The sequence below is a fragment of the Podospora bellae-mahoneyi genome (assembly GCF_035222275.1).
Source record: "Podospora bellae-mahoneyi strain CBS 112042 chromosome 1 map unlocalized CBS112042p_1, whole genome shotgun sequence".
In the NCBI taxonomy this organism is placed as follows: domain Eukaryota; kingdom Fungi; phylum Ascomycota; class Sordariomycetes; order Sordariales; family Podosporaceae; genus Podospora; species Podospora bellae-mahoneyi.
The window spans coordinates 6,919,339-6,932,114 of NW_026946359.1; the positions used below are offsets into that span (position 1 = coordinate 6,919,339).

The following is a 12,776-nucleotide window of genomic DNA, read 5'->3' on the forward strand; positions in this document are numbered from 1 at the left end:
GTTTTGACATCTTGTGCTTGCTGAGCCTCTCGAAGCCTGTCTCGGGTCTCCATCATGATGGCCTACGACTGGGCTTCACCATTGAATTATGTGATTTTACACCACTGGTGACACATCTATGGCAAACGTTACATGTCCAAATCCGGTGAAGACTGGCAAGCATCGGGTCCCATGTCATTGATTCGCATCACCAAGTCCACCTGCCCCGCGGCCCAGCCGACGGAACGGCGGGCTTCCCGTCGATTAGTCCAGGGCAGCGATCGATGAGTTTTGCAGCCGCGTTGCATTCATTCATTGACTTTGAGAAAACAGAAAACAGAAAACAATGCTTTGACGGCGCAAAAGTTTCAACACAGGTTGACTGCGCAGACCCGGAGGCATCCTGTCGTCCCTGCTCTCGTTATCGGATAGAGAATGCTCTGGCGAAGAACGAACGAATGAACTCCCAAAACGGTGAACAGTGTTGGGTGACCGGAGCCTTGTGACGCAACATCCCACCCCTGCAATATGATATAGCAAAAGTAGCCCGAGGTAGACAAAGAGGGCAACCTGCAGGACGTTCCGCCAGTTTCGCTCTCCGAGGTACGCGTGTGGTACGTTTGGTGAATCATTGCCCCACCCTTCGCAGATGGCGGTGCCTTAGTGGCCAACCCAACCAGGGCCTTTTTGCTGCCTTGTTGCCTGAAAAGACCGTTCGCCCCACCTACCCATCCTCCCTCTTCCCCTCACCTCGCCATTTCCACTCTCTTCCCCTTCTATCTACCGGACCTAATCATCATCTTGCCATCCACCGCAGCATCACCGCCCGCATACTTTCTCGGCACCCCGAAAGCTATAACTAGCCCACCCAGCACTCCCGATTTTTTACTCTGCACATAGCGAGACACTCTACAGTCGTCGGTCGCTCTCTTCCCCGTCACCAAATAAAACCCTTCTCCCAAGGACACCCCGAAAACTTCGAGTTTATGTCCACCGAAATCGAAAACCTCAAGACCTACGGTACGTCCATCGTCGTTCTCGCACACCACCCATTACCCGCGTTTTCGCGCCGCCAACCTTCTTGATGGATGTTGACGGCGCGTCACCGTCATACGCAACCTCGTTCACAGCCTTGTGGAGTCACTGCCACCTGGTCCACGTCCAAAACATCGAAGCACATTGCGCCGTTCATCAAAGAAACATTGCTGACCGCCACTTGTCCTACAGATCCCTTCGCCGAAGCCGACGAGGACTCGGGCAAGACCAAACAGACCCAGGAGTATATCCATATTCGCATTCAGCGTATGTGTTTGCACTTTATCGTCACGTGGTCCTGGCCTTGAGCTGCCAACCACATGTGAGTTCACCGACAACAAGACAAGTGCTAACATTGTCACAGAGCGTAATGGACGTAAGACTCTGACCACCGTTCAGGGTATTCCGAGCAAGTTCGACCACAAGAAGATTCTTAAGGTTGTCAAGAAAGAGTTCGCTTGCAATGGCACCATCATTAGTGACACCGAGATGGGCGAGGTGATCCAGCTCCAGGGTGATCAGCGTACCAAGATCAAGGAGTTCCTCACTGATAAGGAGAATGGCCTCGGCCTCGATGACAAGACCATCAAGGTATGCAGCATCTACACCGTCACAACACACCGAGACAGCACGCTAACTGATACTCGGCAGGTGCACGGCTTCTAAGTCCGCTATGTCACACGTGCCGTAGCTCACTTCGAGTCCCCCTCTGGGGAATACGGAGCAGCGTCTACGAAAGTAGTCACTACGAGCGCTGAGAGGACCCTTAGTTGGGTCCAGCGGCATAATGACATGATACCCCACGATGGTTACGGACGTCCCTTTTACTCTAGCAACATTGTTGCAGGAGGTTTTTGGGAAGGACAGGCTCTATTTTTTTTTTTTTTGCGCGATACAGATCGTCGTTCGCTTAGGTAGTCGATTTCTGGTGGTTTTTAAAATCTCTGGAACGATGCAAGACGCAAGCCTTTCATTATGAAATCTGCGGTCTTGGGGCAATGGGATCATAAGTTGCGATAAACTTGTGCCATGACAGTCTTGATATGCCTGGTTTGATATGTGTACGCTACATCTATCAACCAGCTGTGCTCGCAACGACTGCGTTGTTGTCTGTTTGAGTCTGATACATGTTGCTGTTGTGACTGATGACTTGCTGCCATCAAATCGTATCAAGCCGAACGGGATTATCACAATGTTTTTGCGTGTGAACAAGATCTAAAGATAACCATGACGCCAATCCTACCACTTTTGCCTGAACCATTCCCCCATTTGACCGTTTCCACAGTCCCAATCTTGAAATAAGGATAAGTATAAAACTCGAACCCAGAAAAGACAGAAAAAGAAACAGAAAAAAGAAGCAGAAAAAAAAAGCAGAAAAAAAAAGCAGAAAAAGAAACGGAAAAAGAAAACGGGAACGGCAACTTGACAAGATCCAAGATGACTCCCTCGAAAAGTGCCCAAAACAAAACGAAACGAAAGAGATGTGTTAAAGATCCCTCGTCACATTCCCATACTCCATAATCTTCAGCGCCAGCCCCGTGATGACCCCCCAGACCTGCGACAGAAAAGTGACGAGCGGGATGTCGGGATAGTCGGTGCGGTTGGAGTGCAGCTGGGCGAGGAGGGCGACCATGGAGATGAAGGAGGCGATGGAGAAGGCTGAGATGGAGGCGCGGGTTTCTTTGCGGATGTTGATTTTGCGTTGGGTTAGGTGGTAGAGGAGGGTGAGGGTCTAAGGGAAGGTCAGGTTGGTGACAGGATGGGGGAGGGAGGGGGACACGTACAGTAGATATCACTATCCAGCCTGGTAGCAGCAGACGGGGATCCTCGGAGCCGCCGGTTAGGTAGAGGACTCCCCATGTGCACCAGCCGTTTAGGGCTGATATGGCGAGGAGGCGGACGATGGTGGCTTGGGGGGTGTAGTTCAGGAGCCAGCGGGACATGAGACAGTCGGTGAAGAAGAAGGAGAGGTAGGAGGAGGCTACGCACTGTTGGAGAGTTAGCATGGCTTCGGAGATTGGGGGGGATTTGGGTGGCAGATATACCCAAATGGTAGCGAGCAGCGTTTCTGTTATCCTCAGGCTGGTCTCAAAGGGAATGTCAAACCCCGTCGTTGGTATCCTCGTTGGCGGTACCTCTGTCGTGGGGGCAGAAGGGGGTGAGGTGCAGGAAACGACAGAAGAAGGCTTAGATAACCTCCCAAAAGAGAACCCGTGCTGTCCGTTCCCAACGACTACATGGTTGGTGACCAGAATGGAGAAGATCATGTAGACGAGGCGGAGGACGCATGGTAAGCCGAGCCATAATCCCGGAACGATCGAGCCGAGGCGGCTGATGTAGAGGAGAATCTGCCATGGGGTTGAGATGCCCAAGACTACGGCGACGCGGGGTCGGAGGACGGACGTGGATTGGGTTTGCCCGGACGAGGGGGGAACGGGGCCGGAGGATTGGGTGACGGCTCGGAGGAGCTGGTGGTGGTGGTGGTGATCGGCGGTGACGGAAGGGTGGGTTATGGGCTCGGTTGATATGGCTGTTGAGACAGCCGTGGTTGTCGCAGTCTTGCTGCTGTATGGAGGCGGGTTGTCGCCATATCGAGGAGTTTGCGCCCTTGAGCGGGCGGGGGAGGTGGTCGTCGAGCCGGTGACATGAGTGGCATAGTCGGTGGTGGTGTTGCTGTTTGCGCCTGGTGCGCTATCCGCTGCTGCTGCTGTTCGGCGCTGCTGCGCGGCTGGCATTGCGAGGTTGGACATCAAGACACTGGCTCTCTAGTTTATACCCATAGAGCAAATGGGAGTCACCTGAGAGGGGTTTCACCACTCCATGGAAAAGGCGAAAAGAGACGGGGAGAAGGGGGAGAGAAATCTATACCTTAGGTGGCAGCGGCGGAGGGGCCGGATCTCGGTAGGTTCAGATAGACGGCGGTGATGTGAATTTCGATTTTGGGGTCTATCTTTTCGCTTCAGTGCAAGTGGCTTTCTCGTCGTCAGCGGCCCAGCGATCAATGTCGCAACAAGGGGTGCTCGATGCAAGCCTCCCACGAACGATTGCTACTAGGGGCTCCCCTGGCTACGAAAACCGGCCTTTCATTGGTCAGCATCTCTTCGAGAAGCCCAGACCTCTGGGAAGCTCCAGAGGGTTAACCTTCCGTGGTGGGGGTTGGTCTTGACTGTGGTGATAACTGATAGCGATCATTGGGTGTGCTGGACCCACATATTTTTTGCCGCGAGCGCCCGAAATTTTGAGAGCTTCGGAGCTTCCTGGTGTTGCGCTGTCGGCTACGCCCGCGCAACAGCTTCCGTTCGATCGACCGTTTCCGACGTCGCCGCCGACGAATACCGGCTCGTTACTTTATTGGTGCGGTCAACCTGGGCAACCGACAAGGCGACAAGCCGACTCATAGCACGCAGGCGGGGTGGCCATCAGGGTTGAGGTACTTCGGAGGCGGGGACCAAGAGGACGGAGGGAGAAGTTCAGGGTCAGCACAGTACGGCGGTAGCAACCATGGCTTCAGTATCTAGGTCAGGACTCGGTGCCTGGGGGGTGTTGTCGTCACAGGCCTCCGCTAGGATATCACCACGCGTGGTACGCGTTGCGCCAACATGTTTCTTCAGCACATCCGCTGCACTCGCCAGAAGCGTCAGGAGAGCGAACAGGGCGCCGGCGCGCGACGAGATCCGTTCCCCCTCTGCTCAAATTGCCCAACAAAAACTCAATCAAAAGGTGACATCAAATGCCATCAATGTCATCTTTCCAGGTGAGCAAGAACCAGGACTCGGCCCAGTTGTTGAGCCGTGCTGTTTGTACCGGAGTCTGACTTGCTCGTCTTGCTCTGTCTTTTAGGCACCTTTGTCCGTCCTCCATGGGACCAATGGCCCAAGGACTTCTCGTCCAGATTCGCCTTCTTCCGGACCTGGGTCACTGTCAAGGCCAGAGAGGCGGCGACCAAGTTCGCCATGGTTCATTCCTCGAGGCCCCGGTTCTTCAAGCGTGCCGCTCTCAAAACCAGCAACCCGCTTGCGATTCTCACAGCAAAGGGCCTCCACCGCTCCATGATGGAAGCCCTCGCCAGCGGCGACAAGGACACAATCCGCAAGGTTTGCGCCAGCAAGCTTGCTCTGCCTCTGCAGGCTACCATCGACAATCGTCCCAAGGACAAGCTGATGGCATGGGAGCTGGTGGAGTATACCAAGACGTGGTTTTATCCTACTGTTCTTTCGCACAAGCTCTCGCCCATCGAGAAGAGCAAGGATGCGCCCATCATTGAGCAAGTGGTGGTGGCCATTTCTAGCAAGCAGCGTCGGTATCAGTATGTTCTCGGGGCTGATGGGGAGCGCAAGAAGCTGGCTGGAACAGAGAAAGAGATGGATATTATAGAAAACATCGTCATTGGCTGTGTGGTTGACCCTCACACCTGGCAGCGTGATGAGTGGCGGATCGTTGGAAGCATGAAGGCGACGGACCCGAATGAGTGGAAGGAAGAGGAACGGCTGGTCAAGATGGTGGAGCATTCGGAGGCTATGAAGAGGTAGAGGTAACTGGGATGGCGAAATGGTCGTGTCAGTATGCTCGAGAAGTTGTACATTACAAGATGCTCTGCTGAAAACAGGGAGCATCTAAGGCTTAGGCAGGAACCAAAAGTTCTGTCGGTGTAAATTCATACTGTAAATGTTTGTCTCTGTATCTTGAGTCTTGCTTTGAGGCAACTCTTGCAAATGGGTGCTCTGGTGTTGTGTGTCTTCTCGGACTGTGTTTGTTTTGACCCCTATTTATGGACCCACATACCCCTGACCGTCTGTGGACAGAACCATCATCTGTGTTATGTTGGGCCTCTGCTTATTGCGGGCTAAAACCACAACAAATACCGTTTTGCTGTATGCCTCGCCTAGACAAATAGTCAATAAAAACACGATGCATCATAGCTCAAACCGTGGTGGTGTGAGTCCATGCTTGATGTGGCTGCATAGCAACTGAAGAAGCATTTGTGTTTAAGGCACAGGCTGTAACCGCAATCTGCTTGTGTGATTGACCGGCAAGCTCTGAATGTTAGCTGAGTCATTGCTGTGAGATGAGAGAACCAGATCACATCAGTCATGATGAAAGGATGTGTATAAGAAGGTTTAATATCCTCCACGATCTATACTGCACTGCAGTATCAATCATGTTGATGGTTATGTAGAAATAGCTCAGCTCCATGGATATAAGCCTTTGTTCTGGGTTTCCTTATCCTCTTGATTGAGTGCTGTTTACATACACCGCTACTTTGAACTTTGACATCCCAAATGATCCCATCGCGGCTCATTGTAAAGTGCCCTTTTCGTGGTCAGCCACTGTTTTTTTTGTCTCAACATTTGATCTTCAAGTAATTTAACCGCCTCTTAATTCCGGTTGTTAGTTTGAGAAGCTAGTAAATCATTGGCAAAATGCGATGGTTATCATTGCGTCGCGGCTGGGTCGCTCCTTCCTCCACAGGGTGCTCGCTCCTTCCTTCTGTGTTGCGTTGAAAATTCTTTACTCAGCTAAGGATGTGTGGCGCGTGCATGTGACCCAACAAAATGAGCTCACCGACTTTATGAGGAAATGTAAGGGAGGTTCAACATATCATCCCTTTGAGACATGCATGATGCAACCCAACCATTTACCTTATATCTGCCCACAGCCTTCCCGTCAGCCAGTTCCGTGGGGAGAGGACCTCCTACTTCTCAGTATCTTTCTGCCGCGTCGCTGTTGCTTTCAGACACTTCAGATCTACACCATGGCCGACGTCCAGCAGATCCACAACTCCATCAAGGCAATCGCCCATGACAAAATCCACATTTCCATCGCCCATACAGCCTATCGACAAAATGTAAGCCGTCTACGGGTTCTTCTCGATACAGTCGCCGTCCGTCACGGTTTTACCACGGGGACAGTCACAAAAGCAATGGTGGGCCCAGTTGGGCCCGGCAATTTCTCACCGTTGGTAGCTGGCTGGGTATATCGCCACCTCTGGAATCTCCGCCAGAGTGAGAGGATGTTGCAGGTTATTATGAATCCCAGAGAATACGTCAACCAGAGATACAACATGGATCAGCTTCGATCCTGGACGAACACCATCCGTCGCCCACATGTCCATCAACAAAAATTGGAAGAAATTGCCAACAAAGTGAATGGGATTCCCCAAGAGCTTCGAGCCCGTTTGCGCAAGGTCATCTCAGAGAATGCGAAGATCCAGCAGAGAATTGACAGGATTGAGAATACCCCGGGTGGGGTTGATGTGGCCGCTTTGCTGGATAATTCGGACGAGGGAAGCTCCGGGGACGAGGATACATGTTAGAAGAGGTGGCCTTGAGAGGAAGGCAGTTGATGAGCGGTTCTGCCTATCAGAATTAAAGCTGTGGTTTCCGTCTCTTGCTACCATGATCTCTTTCTTCGAATCTTGTCTTCCTCTATTTACTTATTTCTATCCACCTCTGGCAGCTAGATTGGCTCTGTCCTGCGCTGCGGGGACGAAAGCATCCAGCTATTGATGCATCTTTGTCAATTTAGCTTTCCCTCTTTTCTTTTCGGTCAGCTGGAAAGGATTCATCTTGCTTAGCACGTGTCAGCACAGGGATGCTCCGATAGACTCTGTGAAGTGAATATGGCGTCAGGGAGTGAGGGAATCAAGTCTTGGATGTGGGGGTGCGTTAAATATAAATACTCATGTGTTCTATGACTGTCATCTTTTTACGCCATCACCGCTTTCCCTGATCAACACTTTCCCTGATCGACACTTTCCCCCGATCAACACTTTCACGCTTCTAATTTCTAAGCATCCCTTTCCCTCTCTCGCATAGTCTTTTAAGACATCCAGCATCTATTACCGACCACAGCAACCCTACAGCACCATGCCTGATATCGATGATATTCACGATGCCATTGTGACCATCGCTAGACTCAAGGTGGCCGTTTGCAGACGCCAGACACGGTACATAGACCAATACAGCCGTTTACAGTCGATCATAGGTGGAATTTCACGTTAATACGGCTTCTCGCCTGACTCCGGAACACAAGCTATCACCGGTCAAGTACATTCAGGAGACCGCTTCATCCTGGTAGCTGGCTGGGTCTATTGAGAACGCATCAAGTTAGCCAACAGCCGTCGACGTCTCAGTCAAGTTAACAACCGTACCCAAAGAGTGGATGATTCTCTACAGCATGGATCAACTCGGTTCATGGACCAACAGGCTCAACCGTGAGGATGTTTCTCAACAGCGGATTGGGAACAGAACTCTCAATGTCGAACTTTGCAAGATTTAGAGAAGGATTCCAAGGGTCGAGGCAATTACCCCTGACAGAGGAGTTGCTTTGCTGATTGAGGATGGAAATATTGAGACTTCAGAGGTAGATGAGACAGAGGATGATAGCTCGGACGAGGATTGAAACATGGCCAACGCAGCAGGAGAGGCAATGTACTTTTTCACAATATATATACATCTGCCCCTTATCTGTGATACTTTCAACTATAAACTTCGGAACCCAAGGGTTTCATGACATCCCGCAATTCTGCCTCGACTTAACAACTCTACATCTTTCCACTAACATCTTATTATAGCCGACTTGCGGATGCCATCATTGCTCCCATAGGTAAGCAAATTTCTATGCATATATCTTGCTTCCAAGACACCATACCTAAATCATTCTCCCTTCCGTTCTTAGCTTTTTAGGTGGAAACATCTATGCTTGCCTACCATCAGCAAGATATGCCGCCCTTCCACATTGAAATACCGGTCTGGAACTACTGTTGTACTATCAGCCGGACACACTAACTAGCTTCCACAGCACCTCTTGCTCTCTAGGAGCCCATCGGATTGACCGATCCTCTTTCAAAATCTTTATATTCTAGCTCTATTGCATTACCTTGAGAGTGAGATGCTGTCTGCTGGGTGAAACTTTTGACCTCTCAGCCACGCGTCAGGTTTTCAAACTCACTTAATCCATGTTATTGGCCCACACCACTCACACCATTGGAAAAAAGTTCGGACGATTGATGATGACTCTGATATGAGTGATCGGTATCAACCAGTGGGTTTTCGTTGCTGAAGGTGAACTGAGCTTCCAAATCTTTGCTCTGTTGACTGGACGGCTATATGCCTTAACCTTGGCTTTGCTCAACCTCTCACGGCATTCTCAAAGAGAAAGTGACCGATCAGATCCAATTCAACCCACACCTTCGCCGGGTTCACCTCACTGTCACCTGTAATGGAACTACCCGATTTGTCCACTTTGCCCAAGGGTATTTCTACGAAGAGAATGACACCATGGAGACCAACAAAACGTCTGCATTGCAACGTCCCTTTTTATTGTCTGGCAAAGGACCGCCCGCCAAGCAACAGATACTATCTGTATCTTCCGCATCAACAAGAGCTTTTGTGGGAAGCTAATTCGGACAACCCCCCCGGGGATTAGGCACTAATAAAAAGACGAGTTTGAGACGTCGCAACAGGTCCATCACATGGAAGTTATCCCAGCCCGAGATCACAGAACTCACCTCGGTCTGCGCTTTGTGTTGTCAACAATCCCCAACCACGGTTGAATCATCATAGACAGTCTGGAGACATAAAATACACAAAAAGGCCATGGCGTAGAACCGTCTGAGGTTTCCGGCTTGGGGATGTTTCCAGAGCTCAGAATGGGCGACGCTCAGGGGCAGTACACAACCCTGACCCCTCCCATGAAGAAGTGCATAACCCCCTTCTGTCACTCGTCTTTCTACGCAGACCCGTCGGGGCGATTGGAGAGACACTGGGTAATACATTGAGACAATATCCCCTCACCGAGGACAACCCCAAGATCACGGCCCGAATGTCCCTCGCCGCAGTGCCCAAATATTCTATGCGTCGCCGGAGCCAGCCAAGCCCAAGCAAACGGCAAAACCGTGTGCCTGTTCCTACGACCGCATATATCCGTCAGTCTAGGTGTGAGTCTCTCTTGACTCAGGTCTTGATGCAACTCGGCAGGCAGACACATACCAACTAACGCAAGTTCTGGAGTAGTCTCCGTAGAGGCACATCGACCGTGGCGCACGCCATTCCTAACCCTTGTGGCGGAAGAGGACCCAGACCAGCCGCTCGGTCACCTCTCTCTTCACGCCGTGCTGAGGGGAATAGTCGCATCTGAGTGTTTCATGACAGTAGGCAGGCCGGACAAAGGTTTGGTGTTGAACAGCAGGGACGGTGGGGTCGTCGATGTCGGTGTATGTTTCGATGAAATAACCATCGGCAAGCGCTTCGGTGCTATCAAGAACCATGCCGGCAGCCGCCGGTCTTGGGGCCTCGGCTGCTTGACGTGCTTGGAGGATCGTCAAGTTGAGCGAGCGAGTTGATGGGGCGGCTGCTGCCATGCTCACGCCGAGCAGAGCGGCGATGGTGTAGATTTTGGAGAGCATGTTTTTGGGCGGCGTTTTTATTTGTTGGAGTTGGTGATGATAGTGCGTTTGGCGAGCAATCTTTTCAAAAGATGTGGACAGCTTGTCAACTCATTCCTGATTTCATCCTGTGGTGGCGCGCAAGCCCCTCGAAGTTTAACATGCACACGCGCCATGGTCTTGTATGAACCCACAATGGCAAATGGTGTAAGCCTACGACGTAGTCGGGATAAGTTCAAAAGCCGCCAAACTAGTGTACTAGAACAAGATGGAAAATGAGAGAATAGAGATAGAAAGAATAGTGAGAGGGAGGATAGGGGCCAGAGAGGATAGGGGCCAGAGAGGATAGGGGCCAGAGAGGATAGGGGCCAGAGAGGATAGGGGCCAGAGAGGATAGGGGCCAGAGAGGATAGGGGCCAGAGATGATAGGGGCCAAAAAGATAGAACTAGGGAGGATGAAACAGAGAGGAGCAGGATAGAGTTAGGGGAGGATGGGACGGAGAGGAGAAGGATAGAGTTAGGGGAGGATGGGACGGAGAGGAGAATGGCCAGAGAGAATAGAAGGATAAGGATAGAGAGGATGGGGACAGGGAGGACAAAGGTAGGGGTAGGGAGGATAGGTGCAAAGGCACCATGGTCATGCACAGGTGAGTTGAACGACTGGAAGTGCAGACTGTGAATGGGTTCTGTGATAATTTGTAGCGTCAAGGAACCAAATATGCTGTGACAAGAGCAAAATACATAGTTCGTGTCTAGGAGAGAGGCCTCAGTCATGTCATGGCATCAAGACAGAACCACCAGAACCGCTGGTCCCACATAAACACTGTGGCGTTACAAGTACGCTATCAATCGGGCCGTGGTCCTAAGCCTTGACATCGATATGCCCACAAAAACTTGATGTGCAGGCTGTTGAGAAGTACCAGGTTGAAACGCTGGGATCCCAGGGTGAGTGGATACTCGAGGTGTTCGGGACCGAGATGGAGGACCATTCTCGGCTAGCTTCTCTGATGTGTGCCCAGGTTGGCGAGTGACTCGGTGGGTGTAAGTGAAATGCAGTGATATGATGTCTCTGCATATCATTTTTGACACCAGAGAGCCACAGCCTGGAAAATATAAAAGGCCTGATACTGACACTGATGGGTGATGGAGAAACTTCCCCTTGGACATCTTCTTCCATCCAAACTATCAGAGGCCTCACAATATCTCCAAGTACGCCAGTCAACATGGAAGGTCCGAGACACAACACCGCCAACAAACGCGTTCTACTTGCCAAACTCTTGGCAGTCATCACCAAGCACAGCCATTGGCAGCGAACTTGGTCTGATCATTGCTATGTTGAGGCTCAACTTCGCCAGCACACCAACCGTATTTTCGATGGCCTTGACCTACGTCTCCCTCTGATGGAAAGTCGCCCTCCTACAGAGCCAGCCGCCCCAGTGTCCCCAAACCTCATTGATCCCTGCTTTGTTCCCCTACCATTGGACTCAGAGAGAGAGGCAATCATCACGAACCCCTTCGCCATGCTTATGACACCGCCTCTGACCCCGCCAGGGTCGACGATCAGCTGGGATGTCATGAGCAACCCCTTCGCATGCTTGCGGTCTTTCAGTGGCATGAGCGAAGCTGGATCTGTTGCCGATGCAGCCTCCAAAAAACACACCTGCTTTCCCATGGACCTAGAAAGACCATACGACCAAGCCTTCTATCCAGAGCTACCTCTCGGGGGGCCGCCTGATCAGATTCGGCACCCAGAGCTGGATCCTGACGAAGAGCAAAACCTTCAAGCTGCGCATGATGACGACAAAGTTTGGCAACTTCAGATGCAGTTTGTGTTCAGGGGCGAAGTGATCGAGGTATGGAGGTGGCTCGAACAACGCAGCCGTTTTCTACATCCGTCTCATATCTCCCTCCAGTGGCAGCTGGCCGTCATCAAAAGTCTCGAGGACTACCTTGTTCCGCCCATTGCCTCTCAGCTAATGGATGCTGAGGCGGAAGCAAACGACAATCTTGCCTTGATGACGAAGGAGATCGCTGGCCTAGAGTTATCTATCGACAGAATGTCTCGTGTCTTGGATGAGCTGGAGCGGGAGGATCGGGACCCCTTTACTGAGCCCATTAGCGTTGTTCTGTTTGACTAGACGAGGCCGGATGAGGTCGGGTCGCTGTAGCTTTTCGTGTTTCTTCCTGTACATCGATTCAGTACCGTTTCTGTCACACAAAGCCGCAAAACAAATTGGTGGGAGGAGTTACGTGGGTGAATACATACTAGCGCGAATACAGATTGTCCATCTCCGCGGTGACTCGATGTTCAGATGAATCGCTCTCCCCCCCAGATGACAACCTAGCATCCTGTTTCTTGCTATCCTCGCTGGGCTTC

The 12,776-nt window shown here is 51.4% G+C and overlaps 7 protein-coding genes across 7 annotated transcripts; 5 read left to right on the forward strand and 2 right to left on the reverse strand.

Annotated features, from left to right (window-relative positions):
* The first annotated feature begins 667 nt into the window (after positions 1–667).
* SUI1 (Eukaryotic translation initiation factor eIF-1) lies at positions 668–2,094 on the forward strand. The gene is made up of 4 exons (XM_062875319.1): positions 668–999; positions 1,207–1,281; positions 1,379–1,605; positions 1,666–2,094. The coding sequence occupies exons 1-4, from the start codon at positions 966–968 to the stop codon at positions 1,678–1,680; spliced, it is 351 nt and encodes a 116-aa protein (XP_062738568.1). The 5' UTR covers positions 668–965; the 3' UTR covers positions 1,681–2,094.
* A 57-nt stretch (positions 2,095–2,151) lies between these two features.
* QC761_120400 (uncharacterized protein) lies at positions 2,152–4,101 on the reverse strand. The gene is made up of 5 exons (XM_062875321.1): positions 4,057–4,101; positions 3,060–3,986; positions 2,799–3,002; positions 2,402–2,746; positions 2,152–2,376 (listed from the first exon to the last, which is right to left on the reverse strand). The coding sequence occupies exons 2-4, from the start codon at positions 3,762–3,764 to the stop codon at positions 2,501–2,503; spliced, it is 1,155 nt and encodes a 384-aa protein (XP_062738569.1). The 5' UTR covers positions 3,765–3,986; positions 4,057–4,101; the 3' UTR covers positions 2,152–2,376; positions 2,402–2,500.
* QC761_120410 (uncharacterized protein) lies at positions 3,127–5,606 on the forward strand. The gene is made up of 2 exons (XM_062875322.1): positions 3,127–4,768; positions 4,855–5,606. The coding sequence occupies exons 1-2, from the start codon at positions 4,516–4,518 to the stop codon at positions 5,541–5,543; spliced, it is 942 nt and encodes a 313-aa protein (XP_062738570.1). The 5' UTR covers positions 3,127–4,515; the 3' UTR covers positions 5,544–5,606.
* A 1,028-nt stretch (positions 5,607–6,634) lies between these two features.
* QC761_120411 (uncharacterized protein) lies at positions 6,635–7,327 on the forward strand (the record flags this gene model as incomplete). The annotated part of the gene is made up of 1 exon (XM_062875320.1): positions 6,635–7,327. The coding sequence occupies one exon, from the start codon at positions 6,635–6,637 to the stop codon at positions 7,325–7,327; it is 693 nt and encodes a 230-aa protein (XP_062738571.1).
* Positions 7,328–7,880: 553 nt separating this feature from the next.
* QC761_0023000 (uncharacterized protein) lies at positions 7,881–8,434 on the forward strand (the record flags this gene model as incomplete). The annotated part of the gene is made up of 2 exons (XM_062872085.1): positions 7,881–7,960; positions 8,190–8,434. 2 exons carry the CDS (start codon positions 7,881–7,883, stop codon positions 8,290–8,292), a joined length of 183 nt encoding a protein of 60 aa, XP_062738572.1. The 3' UTR covers positions 8,293–8,434.
* A 1,632-nt stretch (positions 8,435–10,066) lies between these two features.
* QC761_120413 (uncharacterized protein) lies at positions 10,067–10,420 on the reverse strand (the record flags this gene model as incomplete). Its single annotated transcript, XM_062875323.1, has 1 exon — positions 10,067–10,420. One exon carries the CDS (start codon positions 10,418–10,420, stop codon positions 10,067–10,069), a length of 354 nt encoding a protein of 117 aa, XP_062738573.1.
* Positions 10,421–11,535: 1,115 nt separating this feature from the next.
* On the forward strand, positions 11,536–12,537 carry QC761_120414 (uncharacterized protein; the record flags this gene model as incomplete). Its single annotated transcript, XM_062875324.1, has 1 exon — positions 11,536–12,537. The coding sequence occupies one exon, from the start codon at positions 11,536–11,538 to the stop codon at positions 12,535–12,537; it is 1,002 nt and encodes a 333-aa protein (XP_062738574.1).
* Positions 12,538–12,776: the final 239 nt, after the last annotated feature.

Coding starts and splice junctions, on each gene's coding strand:
- QC761_120410 (XM_062875322.1), top strand. CDS start 4,516: ATGGCTTCAGTATCTAGGTCAGGACTCGGTGCCTGGGGGGTGTTGTCG. Junction 4,769..4,854: donor CATCAATGTCATCTTTCCAG/GTGAGCAAGAAC, acceptor TCTGTCTTTTAG/GCACCTTTGTCCGTCCTCCA.
- QC761_120400 (XM_062875321.1), bottom strand. CDS start 3,764: ATGTCCAACCTCGCAATGCCAGCCGCGCAGCAGCGCCGAACAGCAGCA. Junction 3,003..3,059: donor CGCTGCTCGCTACCATTTGG/GTATATCTGCCA, acceptor ACTCTCCAACAG/TGCGTAGCCTCCTCCTACCT. Junction 2,747..2,798: donor GCTGGATAGTGATATCTACT/GTACGTGTCCCC, acceptor ACCTTCCCTTAG/ACCCTCACCCTCCTCTACCA.
- SUI1 (XM_062875319.1), top strand. CDS start 966: ATGTCCACCGAAATCGAAAACCTCAAGACCTACG. Junction 1,000..1,206: donor CGAAAACCTCAAGACCTACG/GTACGTCCATCG, acceptor CTTGTCCTACAG/ATCCCTTCGCCGAAGCCGAC. Junction 1,282..1,378: donor TATCCATATTCGCATTCAGC/GTATGTGTTTGC, acceptor ACATTGTCACAG/AGCGTAATGGACGTAAGACT.